Source organism: Petaurus breviceps, unplaced genomic scaffold, assembly GCF_028583685.1.
Source record: "Petaurus breviceps papuanus isolate PSGF00001 unplaced genomic scaffold, PetGlider_PUasm1.0 188, whole genome shotgun sequence".
NCBI classification, from domain to species: domain Eukaryota; kingdom Metazoa; phylum Chordata; class Mammalia; order Diprotodontia; family Petauridae; genus Petaurus; species Petaurus breviceps.
The window spans coordinates 39,360,694-39,381,170 of NW_027185804.1; the positions used below are offsets into that span (position 1 = coordinate 39,360,694).

Genomic DNA, 20,477 nt, shown 5'->3' on the forward strand with positions numbered 1-20,477 from the left:
CCTGCAGCTGTCATTTGGTACAACTTTAAAGAAACCACATAAACCCTATTAATAACCATAGCTCTATAATGAAATCATAATTTCTACTGAACATATCTCTACTGCTTTTTTGTTTCGACTGTTTTTTTCTTAACTGTACAATTAAGATTATTAACTCTGAGAAAACTCCAGAGACTTTGAACTTTAGGGTCATGTGAACTGTCCCTGTTCTCTGAGCAAATTTCTCAAAGGATTTAATTAGAGAAAAATAGTTTTAAGAACACAGCATTAGAATGACTCACAGACATGAGATTGTGATTTTATTGAATATGGATAAAATCCTCCTTTGTCTACAAAAGTGTCCATGAACTCACATAGAATCAACTTCACTATCTAAGGAAGTGCAATTGTTTGGAAATATACTTATGCAGGGAACTGGAAGGAAAAGAAAATTGAAATAACATTGATATAGATCTTCTCATGGACTATTCTGTCTCTGTAGTGAAAACAAGGTGAGTGGTGGCAAATAACATTTTCATTGCCCTAAACTACTGTCTTTCAATATCAAGGAAATATATCAGAAAAAAGGACTTGGACCAACTGATTTCATGGAGAAGTATTATTATTTTATAAAATTCATTCACATTTCCGATTCTATCCCAAAGTAAGCTTTGCTGTTAGGTTATAACTTAGCTGCTCACCTAAGCTGAATGAATGTTTTTCACTTAGTTTAGTGAGGAATGAGAAAGATTCTTAAACCACTTACAAAATCCATGCTGATAGTCTTCTTACATGACCAGTTTTTAATCTCTTTATGAATTTAAGGGTATAAATGAAGGAACTGAATGACACTGTTCATTATTTTAAAATTTAAAATACATGGGACAATTCATAGCATTATCCATTGGGAAGTGAAATATTTGCAACGAGACTAGTAAAGTATAAAGATCAGGCTTCAGACAATGTCATATGCTGTTGATTCAGAAGATGTTTTAGTGATCTGGTTTTGGCTATTAATTGGACAATAATTTCAGACAAAGTCAAAAGCAGGAAAAAAATGCATTACATTTCATTTCCTCTCTCCATTTAGAAATGTCTGATTCATTTGAGGTGATGATGATAATAACATAGCCATAACAAATATGTTTATGACATGTATATCAGGCTTGTTATCTTCTAGTTCTATGATATGCCCCTTTAATAAAACAAATTCATTTTTTATTATACTTTTAATCTTAGTATATGATACACATATTTGGGAAAAGTGTAAATAATAGTGATATGTTTTGATGGATTACTTGCATTTTAATAAAGACCTTATGAAGGAAAAATACTTACTGTTACAATGAAACAAATTCCAATCGATTGATTGAAACAAGATGCTATTAGTATTTCAATATCAGTGATGGAGGGTCATTTGGATGACCCTCAGATTACTAAAGGAAAGTATTTGATTACTTAAAAATACAAATCTTGTCAAGTAGGAGATCAGGAGACCTTGAACGGTCTTACATTTCTGGGCCTTAGCTTCTTTCCACCAGAATCACTACCAACTATTTTTCTTCTTTAGTGAGAATAAATTATGTTACTGAATTGGAAATGTCTTGGAAATTTTAGAAGAGCACTGGTACCTTGATTTAAAAGGTTATATTTCCAAAAAGAAACTAAAATGCTTTTGCTATCGGAATGGGGACACTCATTGCCAGACCACCACCCCAGAAGAAATCAGGAAGAGAACATTTTATAGCAAAATATTCATTAAAGTACTTTTTGCAGCAATTAAAACTAAAAACAACATAGATATCCATTTATCAGGAAACACTCAAATAAGACAGTACATTTCTCTACTATTAGAAAATATGAACATCTGAAATTTAGATAAACAGTTTTTTTTTATGAAAGCGGATTCAACTGGGCAGAAAATGGAAAATGATATTAACAAAGTTGACTTATAAAAAGAAGAAGAAAACAAATATAAGGCAATTATTGTGATAAAATTTGTCTCAGGAAATACATGAGACAGTGTCCCTTTGTTACAAAGAAGAGAAACTATATTTCATTATGAAACACATTTCATATATTTTCAGAAATAAGGGGCTATATTGAGAAATGAAAATCACATAAAAAGGGGTCAACAAAATGTTTATGTTTCATAATTATCCTTGCAGGTAAAAAACAAACTGACTGCTGAAACTATAGAAGAATAATCAACTTTTGTATGTCAGATCAAATTTTGTAAACGGAATATCCATCATTACTTCATTCTACTCCCCCCTACAAAAGCTCAGTGAAGTAGGTAATGTTTAACTGTTTATGACTAGTGTTGTGGTGAGGAAACTGATGCCCATAAAGGTTAAGCAGATCATCCATAAAAAGGGGCAAATGAGAGAACTAAACTCAAGGCTTTTCTACCTACAAGTCTGGTGCTAAAAACTGTTACTGCTGCCCCCTACCACACCCTCCAAAAAATCATGGGAAACAGGAACAATGTCACTGAGTTTGTCCTACTAGGCCTCACTCGGAATCCTGAAGTACAAAAAATACTATTTGCTCTATTCTTAATTATCTACCTTTCAACTATTGCAGGTAACATTCTGATTATCATGACTGTCATTGGAAGTAAGAGCTTGAGGTCCCCTATGTATTTCTTTCTTACCTTCTTGTCTTCTATGGATGTTATCTATGCCACCATCTTTGTCCCTAAAATGACCCTAGACATGCTCTATGAAAAGGCAACTATTTCTTTCCAAGCCTGCATGGTGCAGCTATTCCTGGGACACATGGTTGGTGGGGCTGAAATTTTCCTCCTTGTTTCTATGGCTTATGATCGCTATGTAGCCATCTGCAAACCCTTGTATTACTTAGTCATGATGAGATGGCGGGTATGCTTTCTGCTCTTGGGGGTATCCTGGATTGGAGGGTTCATGCATTCATTAGTTCAGCTCCTTGTTATTATTAGTCTCCCATTCTGTGGACCCAATATCATGGATCACTTCCTCTGTGACATGTACCCTTTATTGGAACTTTCCTGTACAGACACCTATATAATTGGCATCTCAGTGGTTGCCAATGGGGGAGCAATATGCATAATTATCTTTGTCCTATTGCTAATCTCCTATGGGGTCATTCTACACTCTTTGAAAAGCCAAAGTTCAGAAGGTCGACAAAAAGCCCTTTCTACTTGCATCTCCCACATCACAGTTGTTGTCTTCTTCTTTGTCCCTTGCATTTTCATGTATGTTCGGCCTGTCAGTACCTTCCCCATTGATAAATCTCTAACTGTCTTTTATACCATCATCACTCCTATGCTGAACCCTTTGATCTACACTCTGAGAAACAGAGAGATGAAAAATGCCATGAGGAAACTTTGGAACAGAAAGGTGATGTCTAGCTGTAAGATAACGAATGTCTTCACCAATCAGTGATGTTTCAAAGGGAAATCATAGAAGATTCTCACATTCCTAGGACTTATTTGACATTAAGAGAGCAAATCCTGAGTATGTTAAGAAAAAAATACTTTTCTGCCATTAGTATTAGAAACTACATTTTTGTTGTTGTTGGAACTATTTCTTTATGAGCATGATAGTTGATGAAAAATGCCATCCATGTCCAGGTAGACAACCGATTGTCTTTGATTTCAGATTGAAGCAAATGTTTCTTTCTTTTTTTCTTATTCTGCAATGTTTCTAATGTAGAAATGTGCTTCATATGACTTCATGTGCATAATGAAAATCACATTATTTTTTACCTTTTCAGTGAGTGGGGGAGGGCATGCATGGAGGGAGATAAGTTGGAACTAAGAATAAAATTTAAAAAAGAAGATAATGGATCATCAGAAAACATATCAATTCATTTTAATAAGGAGATAGATTTTAGGAGCAATTGATTATTTTAAGAAAGATGCAAAGATAATTATGAGAATAATATTGGTGAAATATGTTTAATGGATTGGACTGATATGTCATATGCTGTGTTTGTGCTATGGCAGTGTATATTCTAGAGGAGAGAATAAGAAAATTAATCACTTTCTCTCAACTTGAAGTTAATACTGCTCCAAGTTTTTTTATGTAAATTAGGCATCTTCATATGCAGCAGTTAACTTTATCATCATAAAACCATACCTCATGACCTGTAATGTGATGTAAAATCTAGTAATAGAGGAATATTACTTTTTAATATGGAGTTTAAAAAATTATCTATGTAAAAATAGAAAGAAATTCCATCTAAAGTTACTGTAGATATTATAAAATAATTGGGAATCTACCTGCCAAACAAACCCAGTAACTATATGACAATTACAAAACACTTTTTTTGTCTTTTTGGAGGGGGGGAAGATAGGGCAGTTGGGGTTAAGTGACTTGCCCAAGGTCATGTGGCTAGTTTTTGTGTTGAGTGTCTGAGGCTGGATTTGAACTCAGTCCTCCTGAATCCAGGGCAGTTGCTCTATTGACTGTGCCACCTAGCCTCCCTTACAAAACACTTTTGATGCAAATAAAATCAGATCTAAATAACTTGAAAAACATCAGTTGCTCAAGGCTAGATTGAGCTAACAAAATAAAAATGACAATTTTACCTAATTTAATTTACCTTTTTAGTGCCATACCAAGCAATCTACCAAAAAATATTTTATATAGTTAGAAAAAAATAGCAACAAAATTCATCTGGAAGAACAAAAGGTCCAGAATACTAAGGGAATTAATGAAAAGAAATTCTGGGGAAGGTGACCTAGTCATATCAGATTTTAAACTGTATTTTAAGCAGCAGTCATCAAAACTACTTGGTACTAGCTGAGGAATAGAGTACTGGATCAATGAAATAGATTGGCTACACAAGACACAGCAGTCAATGACTACAATGATCTGGTCTACTGTATGACAAACCCAAAGCCTCCAGTTTCTTGGATAAGCACTCACTATTTGACTAAAACTACAGAGAAAACTGAAAAACAATATGGCAGAAACTAGGCATAGACCAATATCTTACCCTGTACACCAAAACAAAGTATAAAAGGTTGCACAATCTAGATGCAAAGGATGCTACTGTAAGCAATCTGGGAGAGCAAGGAATAGTTTACCTGTCAGATTCATGGAAAAAGGAAGAATTTATGGCCAGACAAGAGATAGAGAGTATTATGAAATGCAAAATGGATAAGTTTGATTACATTAAACTGAAAACATTATGTGCAAATAAAGACAATGTAACCAAGATTAGGAGGAAGTGGAAAATTGAGAAAGAATTTTTATAATCATTGTCTCTCATAAAGGCCTCATTTCTAAAGTACACAGAGAATGGATTCAAATTTATAAGAATGAAAATCATTCCCCAATTGATAAATGGTCAAAGGATATGAACAGGCAGTTTTCAGAGGAAAAAAATAAAGACATCTATAAGCGTATGAAAAAATACTCTAAATCATTATTCATTAGAGAAATGCATATCAGAACAACTCTGAGGTACCACATCTCACCGGTCAGATTGACTAAGATGACAAGACAGGAAAATGATAAATGCTGGAGAGAATGTGTAAAAATTGGAATACTAATACATTGTTGATGGGGTTGTGACCTGATCTAACCATTTCAGGGAGCAATTTGGAAATATATCCAAAGGCTATAAAAAAGTGCATACTCTTTGACATAGAAATACTACTTCTAGGGTTATATCCCAAAGAGATCATGCAAGTGGGAGAAGGTCTCATGTATACAAAAATAATTATAGAAGATCTTTTTGTGATGGCAAAGAACTGGAAATCAAGGGGATGCCCATCAAGTGGGGAATGGATAAGCAAGTTGTGGTATATGAATGTAATGGAATATTCTTGTGGTATATGAAATGAGGAGCATGAAGACTTCATAATAACTTGGAGAGTCTCATATAAATGGATGCAGAGTGAGGAGAGCAGAACCAGGAGAACTTTGTACACAATTAAAGGCACATCATTTTTATTTATCTCCACCCACATTTTGTTTTCCCTAAAGTCTTATTTTAACTATTTGGGGGGAAAAAGCTTGAAAACTTGGATTTTTAAAATCTTCTCTGCAATCTTCTCAGAATCCTCTACTTGCCCAGTTCATTTTTTACCTCATCCCCATATAATTGACTTACTCTCCCATACCATACCCTGTTTATGTAGAATCCTTCCACCTTCCCTAATAAAGATAAAGTTTTCAGGGGGTGGCGCCAAGATGGCAGAACTGAAGCAGTAACTTTTCTAAACTCCTACGTGAATCCCACCACTAAACTTTAAAAAGTGAATCTGAATGGATCTTGAAGTGACAGAATCCACTGGGAGATGGAGTGTAGCAGACTCCAGCCCAGGAAAGTGCCCACAAGGGTCGGGGAAGGGGGATCAGGGAGCAAGCAGGAGCTGCAGCAGTTCAGACTAGAGAGCAGACTACAGCAGAGAGAGAAGGAGCCCCAGCCAGCAGACTCACCCACCTCAAGTATGATTCTCACCTCAGGAAGGGAGGATCCATTGGAGCTGGGTAAGATAAAGCTCAGGGCCCAAAGCAAAGACAGCAGCTTCTCCTGGGGCTATAAACCCCCCAGCCTGGAAGTTTAAAAATCACCTGCCTGATTTTCCAGGGGCCAGGATGGCAAAGTAAACTCTGGATGCTCCAATTCCCCCTCCCTGATCAAGAAAACCTAGAGATAAATGTCCCACACAGAGTAAAATCCTGAAATGGCAGAAATAGCCTCAAGCTTAGGAATCACAGAGAAGGGGTGTAACTGGATCAGTAAGGAGTCTAAAGAGAAGAGCAGGAAGGGGTCCCAACAAGCCACCTCACACGGCCTGAGTTATAGCTCAGGGATATAGAAGCAGAAATCTGATGCTGCAAGATGACCCCTCCCCTAGAGATTACTCTGTGTGCCTCAGGGTAATTCAGGGAAAACACTGAGAGTACTGGCCTTGGCCTCAATCTAGACACCCAGAAGCTATAGCACACAAATCTAGGCTCCCAGATCCCAGCCTTGAGAATCTTGGGTCAGAGGCCTCTTTACCCCAGGAGCAGAAATATACTTTAATGGACAGGAAATAGGCAATTACAATGGGCTGAAAGCAACTTGCAAAGGCAAGACCAAAGAAAATAGAATCCTATTATTCTGAATGAGAAGAATCACTTTCAGGAGACACAATGGACTCTGTATCCACACCTGAGACCACAGATGGAAATATGAACTGGTCTCAAGCCCAAAAAGCATTCTTGCGGGAGCTCAAGAAAGATTTTCAAAGCCAAATTAGTGAGGTAGGGGATAAATTTAAATATACAGTGACCAAATTGGAAAAAATAGTCTCACTGAAGAAAACAAATCCTTAAAAAGTAAAATTTCTGAACTAACTGGAAAAAATACTACTCTAAAAAAGGAACTTCAAAAATTAACTGAATAAAATAATTAACCAAAAATTATAATCAGTCAAATCAAAGATCAGGACTCTGTGATGCACCAAGAGTCAATCAAACAAAACATGAAGATTGAAAAATTGGAAGAAAGTGCAAAATATCTCACTGGAAAATAATTGACCTGGAGAACAGGTCAAGAGGGATAACTTAAGAATTATTGGTCTACTGGAAAGCCATGATGTAAAAAGCAGCCTGGACAATATCCTCCAAGAGACTGTCAAAGAAAACTGTCCAGAAGTCCTAGAATCAGAAGGTAAAATAGTTATTGAAAGAATTTACCAATCACCTCCTGGAAGAGATCCAAAATTGGAAACTCCAAAAAATATAGTAGCCAAATTACAGAATTACAAGATTAAGCAGAAAAATATTGCAAGCATCCAAAAAGAAACAATTCAAATAATGTGGAACCACAGTCAGGATTACACAGGACCTAGCAGCTTCTACATTAAAAGACTGAAGGGATTGGAATTTGATATTTCATAAGGCAAAAGAGCTAGGAATGCAACCAAGTATTAACTACCCAGCAAAACTGAGCATAATCTTTCAGGCAAGGAGATGGTCATTTAATGCAACAAGGGACTTCCAGACTTTCCTGATGAAAAAGCCCAAGATCACAAGATTCACAAGAAGGATTTTGAAAATAAGTAATAGAAGTGGAGGAAAAATTGAGAAGAGAAATAAGAAAGATGGAAGAAAATAATGAAAAGCAAGTCACCAGCCTGCTAAATGAGACACCAACAAAATACCAAAATAAATACTAGCTTAAAAAATAGACTAACTAAAATGACAAAAGAGGCCCAAAAAGCCAATGAGAAGAAGAAAGCCTTAAAAAGTCAAATTTGCCAGATGGAAAAGGAATTTCAAAAACTCACTGAGGAAAATAATTACTTCAAAATTAGATTAGAGCAAATGGAAGTAAATGACTTTATGAGAAATTAAGATACCATAAAATAAACACAAACAAATGAAAAAAATAGAAGGCAATGTGAAATATCTCATTGGAAAAAACACTGGCCTGGAAAATAGATCCAGGAGAGATAATTTAAAAATTATTGGACTACCTGAAAGCCATGATCAAAAAAAGATCCTAGACACCATCTTTCAAGAAATTATCAAGCAACATTGCCCTGATATTCTAGAACCAGAAGGCCAAAGAGAAATTGAAAGAATTCATGGATTGCCTCTTGAAAAAGAACTCAAAAAGAAAACTCCTAGGAATATCGCAGCCAAATTTTTAAAGAGTTCCCAGATCAAGGAGAAAATACTGCCAGGATTCAGGAATTTAATTCAGATTAAATTCAATAATTTGAGTATTGTGAAAACACAATCAGGATAACACAAGACCTAGCAGCTTCTATATTAAGGGATCAAGGGGCTTGAATATGATATTCCGGAGGTCAAAGGAACTGAGATTAAACCAAGAATCACCTACCTAGCAAAACTGAGTATAATACTTGAGGGAAAAATATGGTCATTCAATGAAATAGAGGACTTTCAAGCATACTTGATGAAAAAACCAAAGCTCAATAGAAAATTTGACTTTCAAATACAAGAAGCAAAAAAAAAAGTATGAGAAGGTAAACAAGAAAAAGAAATCATAAGGAACCTTTTAAAGTTGAACTATCTACATTCCTACATGGAAAAATGATAATTGTAATTCATGAGACTTTTCTCAGTATGAGGATAGTTCAAAGGAATATATATATATATATACATATATATATACACATATGTATGTATACATACATGTATGTATGTATAGGATAGTGTATGTGTACATTTCTACATAGAGGGCACAGAATCAGTTGAACAGGAAGGGATGTTTTCTAAAAGTATAATTGAGAGTTAAGAGAGGAATATAATGAGAGAAGGATAAAGGGTGAGAGAGAATGGGGTAAATTATCTCATATGAAAGAGGCAAGAGAAAACTCTTACAATGGAGTGGAAGAGCAGAAAGATGAAAGAGAATGGGTCAACCTTTCTCTCATTGAACATGGCTTAAGGACAGAATAGCATACATATTCATTTGGGTATCTTAACTTACAGGAAATTGGAGATGAATGGTATAAGAGGGGGGATGATAGAAGGTAGGGAAGATTGGGGGAGAGGGTAGTTATAAGCAAACTCTTATGAAAAGGGAAAGGGTCAAAGTAGAAAATAGACTAAGCAGGGGATGGGATAGAATGGAGGGAAATATAGTTAGTCTCTCATAATATAACTACTATGGATATGTTTTGCGTAACTACACATGTACAACCTATATTGAATTGCTTATCTTCCCAGTGGGGGTGGGTGAGGAGGGAAGAAGGAAAAGAACCTGGGAATCAAAGTTTTAAAAAGAAATGTTCAAAAATATTTTTTACATGCAACTGGGAGATAAGGTATATAGGCACTGGGGTATAGAAATCCATCTTGCCCTACTAGAAATGTAGAGGGTGGATGGGGGAGGATATATGAGAGAGCAGATTGGAGGAAGGGGTATTCAGAATGCTTTCTTCTTGGAGTGGGGGGTAGGAGAAAGACAGGGAAAACATTTGTATCTCAAAATTTTGTGGAAATGAATGTTGAAAACTAAAAATAAATTTAAAAAATTTAAAAAAGGAAGGAAGGTGGCCTAGCAATATCAGATTCAAACTATATTGCAAAATGTTAATCATGAAAAGAATCTGGTTTTGGCTTAAAAAAATTCAATGATAGATCAGTACTATAGATTAATCAGACAGTACAGAGCCCTAAATGACTATAGGAATCTAAGGTTTGAGTAAGTAAAACCTCCAAATCTGGGGAGCAAGAACTTAGAATTTGGTCCAAATTGCTTGCAAATTTGCAGAGCAAAAATTAGTCATGACCAACGTCTTTTATCATTATCAAGATAATGTCAAAAAAAGGTGCATACATTAGACTTAAATGGTGATACCATAAGAAAGTTATTATAACATGGGAAATTTAGCCTGTCAGATCTATGGATCAGTGAAGAACTTACGACCAAAGAAGAAAAAGAGACTCTCACAGAATGTAAAAAGGATAATTTCAATTATATCAAATTACAAACTTATTGCACAAACAAAAGTAGTGCAACCAAAACTAGAAGGTAAGCAGGAAATGGGGGCAGGGGGAAATTACAGCATTTTCCAATAAAGAGCTCATTTCTCAAAGATATGGAGAGTTGGGCCAAAATTTATGAAAAATAAGACCCATTCCCCAATTGAAAATGATCCATAGATATGAACACACAGTTCTCAAAAGAAGAAATCAATGCTATCAATAGTTAAATGAAAAAATGTTCTAAAACACTATTGTTTACAGAGATTCATCTTAAAGCAACTCTAAGATGCAACCTAACAATCTTATATTGCCTCTCATTATAGAAAAGAAAAGGAATAAGTGATAGAAGGGATGTATAAAAATAGGGAGACTAGTACATTATTGGTAAAGTTGTGATCTACACCAACCATTCCACAGGGAAGTTTGGAACTATGCCCAAATGACTATGAAATGACTCATCCTTTGATCCATCAATACTTCTATTGTCTTTATATCTTAGAGAGAACAACAAAAAGGGAAAATGATCTATTTTTACAAAAAAATATTTATAGCAGCTCTTTTTGTGGTGCCAAAAAGTTAGAAATTGAGGAAAAGTCTATCAATTGGGAAATGGCTGATGTAGTTGTGATATATGATTTCAATGGAATGCTATTGTGTCATAAGAAAAGATGATGTAGACAATTTCACAAAAACTTGGGAAGATTTATATAAACTGATATAAAGTAAAGAGAATTAGAATGATAGTGTACATAGCAACAGCACTATTGTAACTATGATCAAATGTAAAAGACTTAGCTACTCTGATCAAGATAAAGATCCAAGAGAATTCTGAAGGAACAATGAGTAAACATTTTATCAATCTGCAGAGAGAGATATAAAAAATCCTAAGTACATATTGAAGAATACATTTATCACTTTCTTCATAAGTTATTTATTTATTTTTTCAACATGCCACACATGGAGGTATTTCATAATTATATGTATGCCTGTGTGTATACACACACATATACTACCATATTTATTATATTCCAAATAGATGTGGGAGGGGTGAGAGTGTAAGAATATATTGTAACTCAACATTTAAAAACATGAATGCTAATAATTAATTTTCATTAATGAGCAAAGGAATTCGCTAATTCAAACAAAATTCTCTAATCCAAATTCAGGACTGTCATCTTAAAAACCAAATGGGTTCATACTTTGAAGATTGAGAAAATCCCAGTAATTTTTGTCAGGGGTTCTGTTACAATTAATAGTTAAGTGAATATATTAAAAAATAACAAAACTCAATGGTCTGAAAATCCTGGAACTGGTTATCCCCTTGAGTTTCCTTTAATTGAGGCTAGATTCTAAAGGTTCCCATTAGGATTTTGTCCCCTAGCTACCTGTAGCAGCACAGCTAATAGACTGCATTAACTGCAAATGAAAGTAACTCTGAGGTACCACCTTACAGCTATCAGATTTGCTAATATGACAGAGAAGAAATAAAATGATGAGTATTTGAGGGAATGTGAAAAAAAAAAAACATGAGACATTAATGTGGTGTTGGGGGAGTCCATCCATTTTGGAAAGCAATTGAAACTATGCCCAAAGGACTATGAAACTGTACATACCCTTTGATCCAGCAATACCCCTGCTGGGTCTATAGCCCAAAGAGGTTTTATAAAAAGGACAGCGAAGAATATGTAAAAAATATTTATAACAGCTCTTTTTTGTGGTGACAAAGAATTGGAAACTTAGGGGATGCCCATGCATTGGAGAATGACTGAATTATCTGTGATATATGATTTCAATAGAACACGATTGTGAAGGACACTTTCAGAAAAACTTGTGTAAACTTACTTGAACTAATGCATAATAAAACGATCAAAACCTGGTGAACATTGTACACAGTAACAGCAATAAAGTGATGTAATGAAGTTCAACTGTTAATGACTTACCTATTCTCAGCAATACAATGATGTAAGACAATTCTGAAAGACTTATGAAGAAAAATGTTACCCACCTATGGACAGAGAAGGGATGGAGCAGAAGTGTGCAATGAAGCATAATTTTTAAAGTTTTTAAATTTTTTTCCATATTTTACTTGCAATGTGGCTAGTATACAAACACTTTGAGTGTATATGCATAATTTATATCAAATTGCTTGCCTTCTCAAGTAGCAGGGTAGGGATAGAGAAGAGATTATGGAACTAAAAAATTAAGAAAAAAATATTAAAAATGTTTATTTACATGTAATCAGGAAAAAAATAAGTCTTTATAAAAATATCGGCCAATGTGAGTTTGTATAAATGTTTTTCCCAGTCCTGAAATGATGTCATGTGAAGTCTCTCTTCACTCAGAACTCTGCATCCTTGCTGATACTCAAGAGTATTAGTCCTAATGGAAACTTTCACTCTATGGGTTTGAAGGAAGAGAGGAGAAACCCCAAAGGCAGGGAAAAGAGCCAAGTAGACAGACATATTTTTTAATAAACAATTCACCAAAATCCCACCTCTATTTCTAAAACAAAGTCCTTCAAAAATCATTGATAATTAAGTCCTTTGAGAATGAAGCATGAGGCAGGGGAATACATCAGTATTCTTTCCTTAGGAACCACTTTAAAATTTTTGCAAACAAAGAAGAAATCACTTCCTCAATTTCTCTGTATAGACAGGTTAAGTGGTAGAAAGTCTTGGGAGAACCACATGGATTCATTTCTGCCATATATTTTGTCTATTGTCCTGTGGTCATAGGAAAATAGCAGTGAACCTTCCATAATTCAACTTTCTTTATGCTAAATTTAACCGAGTATTTTCTGGGAATACAGTTTCAGTTCCTCTACTTCTCAAGGAGGTTGAGACCTGGATTACTGTGACCAAAACCATTGCTTCTCATGTCTCTCTGAAATGTTGCCTTGAGGTGTTTTATACCTTTCATCTTAGAAAATATTTATTATGGAAAGCTGCATTGGAAATATGGACAATCAATGCACACTTACATAGAATTAAATGTGTTTTATTAAACAGAGACATATTTTGGAAGCTACCATCATCCAAAATAAAAACAAATTTTTACCTTAGCAAGTTTTTAGTTTAATACATAATAAACTACCATATGCTTAAGATTTTTCAAGAAATATAATTGTATTCATTGCCTAACACTTTTTATACAAGTAATTTACAAAAATAAATCAGAGAAATCAGGAGGCTGGGGGAGTGGGGAATGATTTGTATTCATAAAAACCTAGGTTGAAAGTCCTGCCTTTGAATTAGTAGCTGTGACATTGGACAAACCACTTATACCCAGACAAATCTATCTGACTATAAGTTTCAAAGGAGCAGTGAATATGTATTGGAGGGATTTTGTTATTAGACATCCAAAATGAATGAAATCATATGACAAATCCATCAACAATAAAATTTAGAGAAATATCTTAATCTCTATTTTATCCATATGTAATTGAAAAGTGCAAGGTTATTGGTTCTGTGCTTCTCAAATGCCATGTTGATATTCCAGTGTGGAAACAGAAGTAGCTCTTAGGTGATGTTGTCACCAACACAACAGAAGATACCCATTAACATTACTTTTTCCCAGTGAATGAAATCTTTCAGATTTTTCATTTAGCCCCAGTTCCTTTTTTTTTATATGTGACTCATAGAATTCTGGTTTTAAAGGTAGTAAGTCAAAGACATTAATCCCTTAAGAAGAAGAAATAACAGTGTTCTTGAGCCTGAAATGTTTTTTTCATAGAAATATTAACTTATTTTATTTATTTTGTTGCCCTTTAAATCCCTTAGGCAACACTTTTTTTAAACCTTCTAAATAGGTCCAAAGAGTAGAAGAAACAGGTATGATACAATGGTTACACCAAAAAAAAATGGAATGAATGCAGCAAGTGTATCTGATGATTTGAGGTACTTAACTGACATAGGATATAAAACATGGAGCCTGAAGTCAAGGGAAGAAAACTGACTTAAAATCAAGCCTCAGATACTTAACAGATGTGTGTCAATGGGTAAGTCACTTAATCCTCTGTGTTTTAGTTTCTTAATCTGTAAATTGGGTATAAAGTTTATCCCCCTATTGCACAGGTTTGTTGTGTGGATAAAAGGACATAATATTTAGAAAAGGAACTATAGGGGGGTGAAGTCAAGATGGCAGAGAAGAAATAGAACTTCCTCTGATTTTCACCTCCTCCAATTCATGTAAAAAATGACTCTAGAAAAACTTGGAGCAACAGAACCCACAAAATGACAGAGAGATGCTAACCTCCCACTGAGGACAGCCTGGCAGGCCCACAGCAAGCCAGGAAGTGGCCAGCACAAGATCTCTGGGAGCCCAGCCCCTCCTGAGCCAGAGGTTTTAGTCTCAGGGTGGCCTGACCAGCCTCCTTCTGGAGGGATTTCAGATTACCAGCAGCTGTGGCGGTTTCCAGAATTATCAACCCATAGATGCTAAGGACAAAGTGAGAGGTCAGTACAGCGTGGACTTTGGGACCTAGGAATTCAGATGTGCAGTTCAGCCTTTGCCCCAGGGGTGAGAAGCAGCTGAGTCTCCATGGCCATGCAGCTGCCTGCCTTGTGGCTGCTTTAGAGCTCCTGGCCTGCAGATTTTAGGGGGACCAAGCAACCAGTCTTAGGGGTAATTGCTCTTGCTTTAACCTGCTTGGATTTGGATTGTGGTCTAGGGTGAAGGTTCTGGGGTAAGTAAACAGTGTGCCAGAGCATGTGGAGGCTTCAGAGAGGGCACCCAACTAATAGCTCCAGCAGCTGTGAAAACCCCAACATTTGGGATGAAACTTCCCTTTCTGGTAGCAGAGATCGACTGTGGCAAAAGGCACAAAAGTCTAGTAATTGAGGGGCAACATGAGCAAGCAAAGGAAGCAAAGAAAACAGAGCATTCTGACATTTAACTCCTATTTTGGGAACAAAAAGGATCAAAGCATGGAACAGGAGGAAGACAGTGAAGTCAGAACTCCTGCAACAAAAAATTCCAATAAAAATATGAATTGTTTACAAGCCATAGAGGAGCTTAAAAAGGATTTTGAAAACCACATAAGAGAAGTGGAGGAAAAATTGGGAAGAGAAATGAGAATGATGCAAGTAAATTATGAAATGAGTGTCAACAATCTCACTGAAGAAAATTATACGTTAAAAAACAGACTAACTCAAATGACAAAAGCAGCTCAAAAAGGCAATGAGGAGAAGAATGCCCTAAAAAAACGAATTTGCCAGATGGAAAAAGAATCTCAAAAGCTCACTGAAGAGAATCATTCCTTCAGAATTAGATTGGAGCAAATGGAAGATAGTGACTTTGTGAGAAATCAAGATACTATTATACTATTAAACAGATCCAAACAAATGAAAAAAGAGAAGAGAATGTGAAATATCACATTGGAAAAACCACTGACCTGGAAAATAGTTCCAGGAAAGATAATGTAAAAAGATTATTGGACTAACTGAAATTCATGATCAAAAAAAGAACCTAGAAATCACCCTTCAAGAAATTCTCAAGGTAAATTTCCCTGATGTTTTAGAAGCAGATGGCAAAATATAAATTGAAAGTATCCACCAATCACCTCCTGAAAAATATTTCAAAAAGAAAACTCCTAGGAATATTATAGCCAGGTTCCGGAGTTCTAAGATCAAGGAGAACATATTACAAGCAACCAGGAAGAAACAATTTCGATATTGTGGAAACAGAATCAGGATAACTCAGGATCTGTCAGCTTCCACCCTGAGGGATCGAAGGGCTTGGATTATGATATTCAGGAGGTCAAAGGAGCTGGGATTAAAACCAAGAATCACCTACCCAGCAAAACTGAGTATCATGTTTAAGGGAAAATATGGTCATTCAGTGGAATAGAGGACTTTCAAGCATTCTTGATGAAAAAAAAAAGAGCTGAATAGAAAATCTGACATTCAAATAGAAGAAGCAAGAGAAGCATGAGAAGGTAAACAGGGAAAAGAAATCTTAAGGAACTTATCAAAATTGAACAACTTATATTCTTACATGGATAACCGATAATTGTAACTTATGAAACTTTTCTCTGTATGAAAATAGTTGAAAGGAATATGTGTGTGTGTATGTGTGTGTCTATATAGAAGGGTATAAGGGCATATGAATACATATGTGATTGTGTGTATATATGTGGACAGGTATACATAGACAGAAGGCACAGGACCAATGAATAGGAAGGTATGATACTTAAATGGTGAAATTAAGAGGTGAGAGGAGATGGGGAGAGACAGAATGCGGTAAATTATCTCATACACAAGAGGCAAGGGAAAACTGTTACGAAGGAGAGGAAGAACAGGAAGGCAAAAGGGAATGAGTCAACCTTATTCTCATTAAATTTGGCTTAGGGAGGGAATGACATACACACTAAAAAGCGTATCTCACCCCACAGGAGAGTAGGGGGAAAGGGGATGAGAGGGAGGATGATGGATGGGATGGGAGGTTGGGGGTAGGGAAGTTGGAAGCACCCACTTTTGAAAAGGGACAGGATCAAAGTAGAGAATAGAACAAGTGAGGAGGGAGATAGCATGGAGTCTTTCACAATATATATCTTCTATGCAAATGTTTTGCATAGCTACACAAGTACAACCAGTACTGAATTGCTTATCTTCCCCTTCAGGGTTGGTGGTGAGAGAGGAAGAGAAAGAATCTGGAATTCAAAGTTTTAAAATCAAATGTTTAAAAACATATATACATATTATTATTATTATTATTATTTTACATGTAACTAGAAAATGAGATATACTGACTGGGGCATAGAGATCCACCGTGCCCTACTGGAAAGTCCGAGGAGGTTTGGGGGAAGATGTGGGAGACAGCAGATTGGAGGAGAGGATATTCAGTGGGATTGCTGTTTTGGGGTGGTGGGAAGGGAAAAATGGGAAGAAAATTTGTAACTCAAAATCTCGTGGAAATGAATGATGTAAACTAAAAAATGAAAAAGAAAAATTTTAAAAAAAGAAAAAATAATAAAAAATGAAAATTCATAATAAGCTTTAAAACAGTATATACATTTTCATCATTATTACCATGGCTCTTAGTTGTTGTTTTTTGTTTGTTTGTTTGTTTGGGGTTTTTTTTGAGAATGGTTCCCCAGTGTCTCATTGAACTACATGCAGAGCTTGACTATCATAGGTAAGGGGAAAATGAAATATTATAATTCAGGACTATAATCTTAAAATAGAAAACAGAAATAACAAATTCACGTGACTCCCAGTCAAGGTTGCTTGTATAGGGACACACACACACACACACACACACACACACACACGTACTATTTTCATCATATCATCCAGAACAATGATCCTATTCTCCAGATGATGTGCCAGAGTCCCTTTTTCTGCCTTTACCATTAATCAGAGAAGTGAAATTTGACACCTATAGTTCCTTAAATATGAACCCAGGCTTGAAAAGTGGTCCCATAGCCAAAAATTTTTTTAAAAATATTCTAAAAAGTTGTCTTGAAATATTTTAAGCACTATAATGTGACTGAGGGATAAATTAAACTTTTTTTTCTAATTTAACTTAGAAGATATAATTAGAAGCAATGAGTGTAAATTATGTGGAAGTACATTTGACTCTAAAGTGGACCCCTGCTGGTGATGGGTAATACCTAGATAATAGATGGGTAATAGATTCACCTTTTGTTTAAGACTGGAACCAGAAGATTCCAAATTTTCTTTCCACATGTGCAATCCTGTGACAATGAGCAACTGGGGAAACAGTGAGGCTTATTGAGGAATTTCTTTATTTTTGATGATTGGATTTGGTATTTGAAGACCTGAGGGTTTTTTTTTTTTTTTTTTTGTTTGTTTTTAGGACTATTTTTTTTAATTCAAGGGCAGCTGGAATGGGTAGGACACATCAAGAGTTCTGTGGGAGGCCAGTGTGGGGGGGGGTGCAGACACAGATGGTTAATGTTATACTTAGAACAGTCAGAGCACCAGGAGGGCCCCTTAGCAGGCGCTGGTGAATCCTAAATGGGTAGAGGTCCCCCCATGCTCATCCCACCTCCCAGACTGTGGAGACTTCTCTAATGCCCTAAGGCCCTAGAGAGTGGGGTTGAGTGGAGCCATACAGCTGGGAGGGGTCAGCTGCTTAGACAGGAGCCAGGATTGGGGGCCAGGGTCCCTTGATGCTGACGGAGCTGGGAGGAGGGTGTCCAGTCATTCGAAGCTTCTGGCTCAGGAGTGATCTCTTCACTTATTCTTCTGGGGGTGAATCATGCCTGCCTTAGTTGGGATACTCTGGAGGGAACTGAGGAGCCACCTGGGAGGTTATCACCATCCAACTGTGATCCAAGGCCTGGAGGACTTCCCGGGTCAGATGGGCTGCTGTGTCTAGGGCTCGTTCACTCAGGTCAGTCACCAGGCTGTCCATGTAAGCCTGGTGCCTCAGGAAGATAGTGTGGATCAGGCAGTGGTACAGGATGTGGGGGCCATTGCAGGCCACTGGAAGCATGCACCATAGCAAGAAGACACTTTCCTGCATAGTAGAAGGGGAACCAGAAAAGGAAGATGTCAGAGAAAAACTCGGCCAGGCCAAATATGCTATATACCACCCAGTAGGTTAGCCAAATGGTATAATCATCTTTGTTGGGGCTTTCAATGGCCTTGGGGGAAGCATATGCTGGGTAGATGAATCTGATGAGACTGCAGAGTAGGGAGGCACCATAACCAAAGATGAGATAGAGGGCTACAAAAGCAATGGAACCTGTAGCCAGGTAGTATTTTTGACACTGGACACTTCCTCCAGTTTCCCCAGGACATCGGTAACAATGTTTTCCTGCTCCAGGAACCTGTGGAAAGTGCTGCCTCAAGCTACCCGTGGCTCCTGGGACCAAGGGGGAAGAAGAAGAGATGGATGATGACTGGACCTACATCCGAGGGGCAACCTTCAGGGCTCCCCTGCTGGTGATGTCTCCCTCTTCATGCTCCCAGGATCTCCACTCCTCTGGTCCCTCAGTCCCTCCCCTTCCTTCTGAAGATCTGAGTTTTAAACATGTTTGGCAATTTATTATTTGTGAGATCCTGAGTTTAAAGATGAAGGAATTAAAATAGGTCATTATATCACATGGAGTTATAATTTTACATTTTTTAATAATTTTACACAGCACTTTCCTTGCAAATCAAGTAATTAAATACAAAGGACAGATGAGAAAAGTTACACTAACCTTGTAAATTTCCCAAGGTCAAAGAGCTAGTAAATAATAAAACTGTTTTGAATACAAGACTGCTTTACCACAGGCTTTTATTTCACTTTCCCAAATCTGAAGTATATGAAGAACAATATTACTGTGAAAAGCTAGTTAGTTTCTTCAGGGGTGTCATTGTAATAATAAAAATCCCCCAAATTTACCTTGAAACTTCTTTGAAGAACATATGGCAAAATAGAGATGGAGGACATGGGGGTTCTATAAAAGTTGGATGTAGCAATGTATCCAGTGGGTATTATCCTCTATGGCTGCTCTATATCTTCCATCTCTAAGACTGCCATGTGTCTAGCAAAAAAATTCAAGATGGCACCATGAGAACAATCATGAAGCATTTGTAATGGTATGCCATTGTTCTATATATCCATGTTAGAAGTAGGGAGGGGGAAAACATTCATATAGTGGCTACTATGTGCCAGGCACTATGGGAAGTACATTTTTTATGAAAAATAAATTTTATGATTATTTTGACTTTAAAACAATCATTTCTACAAGATTTTGAGTTCCAAATTTTCTCCCCTTCTTTCCCCTATCCATCACCCCAAAAGAGCAATCCCACTGAATACCCCCTCCCCCAATCTTCTCCCATTCCCCCTCCAACTTTCCAAGAGGGCAAGATGGATCTCCACACCCCAGTGCCTGTGCATCTCACCTTCCAGTGAATGTAAATAATAATATTAATAATAATAATAATAATAATAATAATAATAATTAGACATTTGATTTCAAAACTTTGAATTCCAGATTCCCTCCTTCCCTTGTCAACCATCCCCACTGGGAAGAAAAGCAATTCAATATAGGTTGTACATGTGCATTTATGCAAAACATTTCCATAGTGG

General features: G+C 36.4%; 1 protein-coding gene and 1 long non-coding RNA gene across 2 annotated transcripts; both read left to right on the forward strand.

Annotated features, from left to right (window-relative positions):
• Positions 1-370: 370 nt before the first annotated feature.
• LOC138163466 (uncharacterized) lies at positions 371-19,617 on the forward strand. The gene is made up of 3 exons (XR_011168889.1): positions 371-491; positions 2,148-2,271; positions 19,221-19,617. It is a non-coding gene; the product is annotated as an uncharacterized lncRNA (long non-coding RNA).
• Positions 2,451-3,404, forward strand: LOC138163465 (olfactory receptor 4A15-like). The gene has a single exon (XM_069090924.1). It carries the CDS (start codon positions 2,451-2,453, stop codon positions 3,402-3,404), a length of 954 nt encoding a protein of 317 aa, XP_068947025.1.
• Positions 19,618-20,477: the final 860 nt, after the last annotated feature.